Source organism: Aethalodelphis obliquidens, unplaced genomic scaffold, assembly GCF_003676395.1.
Source record: "Aethalodelphis obliquidens isolate GAN/ISIS:26980383/991018 unplaced genomic scaffold, ASM367639v1 scaffold69, whole genome shotgun sequence".
In the NCBI taxonomy this organism is placed as follows: Eukaryota; Metazoa; Chordata; class Mammalia; order Artiodactyla; family Delphinidae; genus Aethalodelphis; species Aethalodelphis obliquidens.
In genome coordinates, this window is record NW_020838013.1 from 9935335 (window position 1) to 9939015 (window position 3681).

Sequence of the window (3681 nt, forward strand, 5' to 3'; positions counted from 1 at the left end):
GGGAGCTGGCAGGGAGGACCCCCAGGTGGGGCAGCAGGAGGGCGGCCACCAAGTTCATTCCCCCAGCCTGACAAGGGGAGGGCACAGGGGACTTGGAAGCTCCTGGAGAAAAGGCAGCCACCCTGCCCTGGGTGGGGTCTCTCAGACGGCAGAGCAGGAGGGGCTGGGGGGAGCCAGATGGACATCGGCATGGAGGGGGGCTGCGGGAGAGGCGGGTCAGGGGCCAGGCCTACTATGTGCGTTACTTCTTTGTGACGGGGAAACAGCATAGCGCTCATTGCCCCTGAGACACCGGAACGGCCTCACCGCAAGACACACACCGTTCTCTGCTCCGATGTCACCATCTTGCTGTGGGGTGGACAGAGTCAGTAAGAGGAAAGCGTGTAATTCAGGAAGGCTCTGGGCGGTGGAGGCACTGACCCTTCCCGAGGCCCCTCCATGCTGCCCCTTAAGCTCCTTGGTCGGTATATCAAATGTGTGGGGGGGGGACGGGAAGGAGGAAGGAACGACAGGGCTGAGCAAATATGCAGGCCCTGGGCTCCTAGCTGCCACCAGATGCTCTGGACCCTGGGGTCTCCCACCACAGCTGCCTCCTCAGGTCACGTGGAGCCCAGTGTCCCCACACCCGGGAGCCCTTGGGAGATCATGGGAGGCTCCTTTGGGGCAGGCCACCCAGGCTACTGGCTGCTGACCTGCAATCAGGAAGGACCCAGACCAGCCTGGAGCAGGGACTCAGGGCCGGGAAGGCCAGTGCATTTCCGAGGGGAGGGCGGTGCAGTGAGGGGCGGGCCGTGGGCCAGGGCTCGCTCTGGGGGCTGGGGTGTGGAGGCTGAGTGAGACTCTGGGAGGGGCCCTGCGTGAGGACAGCGGGGCTGCAGCAGGCTTGGGCCTGAGACCCCCGGGCTGGGGAAGCGTCCCGGGGCCCGACCACACCCCTAAGTAGGGAGGTGGGGTGGCTGAGACAGGGCCTGGCTCGGGTGTGAAGGGAAGCAGAACTCATTACCCCAAATGTGCCTCTTTGCCATATTGATTACTTTAAGCTGCTTATTTTTAAGCAATAGGACACCTGGGAGAAGTCAGCCTTTCGAAAGACATTTACACGTACAAGGGAAACCTCCATGCAAGTGTGTCTCCTCTTGTGTGGGGATGAGGGGGACGGCCACATTTCTAGAGACTCTTGTGGATGGAGAAGCTCCGCAGGAAACCTTACCATTGTTTATGTGCTTTTCCTTGTCACCTCCCAGAGGGGCCTCTCTTCCCCACCCCGCAACACCTTCTGTCTTTAGCTGGAGGTGGCATTTAAGGTGGTGGCTTTAGCATTTCGGGGAGTCACTCAGTTTTCCTGGGTCTCTCCCATGTATACAGGAGGTATACATGTTATTAAACTTTTATTTGTTTTTCTTCTGTTAAACTGTCTTTTTATTACAGTGGGGTCTCAACCAAGAACCTGGGAAGGTAGAAGGAAAGTCTTCTGCCCCTTCCAGCCTCTGGGACGGGAAGCTCCCTCCAAGCCCTCAGCCTTCCTCCCACTCACGCTGGTGTAACCTGACACTCGGAGGTATTCATCCCGCCTCCTAGGACCAGCCCATCCCCAATTCCCCAACTTCCAGGAAAAGGAAACTTAAGTGAAATCGAAACTACTGGGGAAAGGGAGGACCCCTGAGATTGTCCAGGCACCTGGATCACAGCTGCCTCATGTCCACCATGAACCACACATCCCAACCGTTCTTCAATGGTGCCCACAGCGGGATCCCCCCGAACTATGAGATGCTCAAGGAGGAGCACGAGGTGGCCATGCTGGGGGCTCCCCAGAGCCAGGCCCCCGTGACGACCACGGTGATCAACATCCGCAGCGAGACCTCGGTGCCCGACCACATCGTCTGGTCCCTGTTCAACACGATCTTCATGAACTGGTGCTGCCTGGGCTTCGTGGCATTCGCCTACTCCGTGAAGGTGGGTGGGCGCCTGGGGGGTTCTCCAAGGAAGTGTGTGTGAGCCTGGAGAGGCCCCCCCCCTGCCTGGCTGGCATGTGGGGTGTGGAGAGCCCTTGTGTGTATTGTTCTGTGTGTGTGTGGCTTGGGGGATCACTCCCAGTGAGAGTTCACAGCGAGGCTGCAGGGGCACACACGGGGATGGGGGGCTATGTCTCCACCATCCCAGGAAGTTCTCCTTCCCAGCCTCATTAGAGAAGTTACATCCTTCACACTTCGGATTCAGACCTCGAGTCTGGTCCAGAAAAGAAAAAGGTACTGAAAGGGCACTGACCACTGGTGGGGTGAGTGGCCAGCAAAGGGGACAGAGCAGAGGGAGGGTGAGCCCTGGGGCCTCCCGGAGAGGCTGAGAGTCCGTGAGGAAGCAGATCGAGGCCCCAGGAGGGGAGGGGGGCCCACCGGGCACTGTCCTGCTTGGGCTCCAGGGAACGGGCAGGGGTGGGTCCCCATGTGGGTGAACGGGCCCCGGGGGACGAGCAGGGGAGGGCCTGAGTCACAGCACCTGGCTGTCACCTGGCCCAGCTCCAGGACCCCTCACCGTCTCTTCTCCCCCAGTCTAGGGACCGGAAGATGGTGGGCGATGTCATTGGGGCCCAGAGCTATGCCTCCACCGCCAAGTGCCTGAACATCTGCGCCCTGGTCCTGGGCATCCTTCTCATCACCGTCTTCATCGTTGTTTTCGCCACTGGTTCCGTGATGATTTTTCAAGCGGTTTCCCAGCTCATGCAGAATTATGGAGGCAACTAGTAGCTGCCGGCAGCCCGAGGCAGTCACCCCTTTTCACTGCAGTTTACACACGCATCTGTCCACAGCTGAATGAAATAAAGCATTTGTATGTGAGGGTGTTGTGTGTTTTTGTTTTGTTTTGTTTTGTTTTTGCGGTACTTGGGCCTCTCACTGTTGTGGCCTCTCCTATTGTGGAGCACAGGCTCCGGACGCGCAGGCTCAGCGGCCATGGCTCACGGGCCCAGCTGCTCCGCGGCACGTGGGATCCTCCCGGACCGGGGCACGAACCCGTGTCCCCTGCATCGGCAGGCGGACTCTCAACCACTGCGCCACCAGGGAAGCCCGGGTGCTGTGTTTTGACCTGGGGAGGGGGCCCTGTTGAGAGTCCCAGCCTGCCCCTGAGACTGAGCCCCTCCCCCCCGTCCCATCTGCTCTGCTGCTCTGAGTGGGACCTGCCAAGTCCTAAGGCTTTGCCTGTTTTTGGCCTTGAGCTGGGGCAGCAGCAATTGGACAGGGGTTTGGGGTGGTGCCTTCCTCTGGGGAAGGGTCATGCCAGGTCCAGAACACCCTTGACCCTGTTGACAAAATACAAAACAAAACAAACGAAGCCCGCAAATAAGAAAAGAGTTTATTTGGAGTTTTAGGATTTGCAATCGGAGAAGTGCAGATTCAAGTAGCAAGTCAAACGTGCTGCTGCTGCGAGGAAAGTACAAGCGCTGGGGGGTTCTAAACACAACAAAGACATTCCAGAGAAGTTACAGGGCTTGTTTACGAAGCGGGACCGGTGCCAGCAGGCAGTGGGTCACATGTCAGCAGCTGATTGGCTGCTAAACTGAGGCTTCCAGGGAGTAAAGACAACAGGTTCCAGGTGGTCCCAGGACGGCCAGGACGTGTGCAAATTCCAGGTCCGCAGTGGCTCCCCTGCTCCCTTGCAGACCCTTTGACATGTGTCTCCACTTTGCTG

At 58.8% G+C, this 3681-nt stretch overlaps 1 protein-coding gene across 1 annotated transcript; it reads left to right on the forward strand.

The window, feature by feature from the left end:
• Positions 1–1519: 1519 nt before the first annotated feature.
• On the forward strand, positions 1520–2831 carry LOC113611348 (interferon-induced transmembrane protein 3-like). Its single transcript, XM_027090169.1, has 2 exons — positions 1520–1953; positions 2547–2831. The coding sequence occupies exons 1-2, from the start codon at positions 1696–1698 to the stop codon at positions 2736–2738; spliced, it is 450 nt and encodes a 149-aa protein (XP_026945970.1). The 5' UTR covers positions 1520–1695; the 3' UTR covers positions 2739–2831.
• The last annotated feature ends 850 nt before the right edge of the window (positions 2832–3681 follow it).

Bases quoted from the DNA above. Each gene is read 5' to 3' on its own strand.
- LOC113611348 (XM_027090169.1), top strand. From the start codon at position 1,696: ATGTCCACCATGAACCACACATCCCAACCGTTCTTCAATGGTGCCCAC. The intron at 1,954-2,546 runs GTGGGTGGGCGC...CTTCTCCCCCAG, and splicing joins CATTCGCCTACTCCGTGAAG to TCTAGGGACCGGAAGATGGT.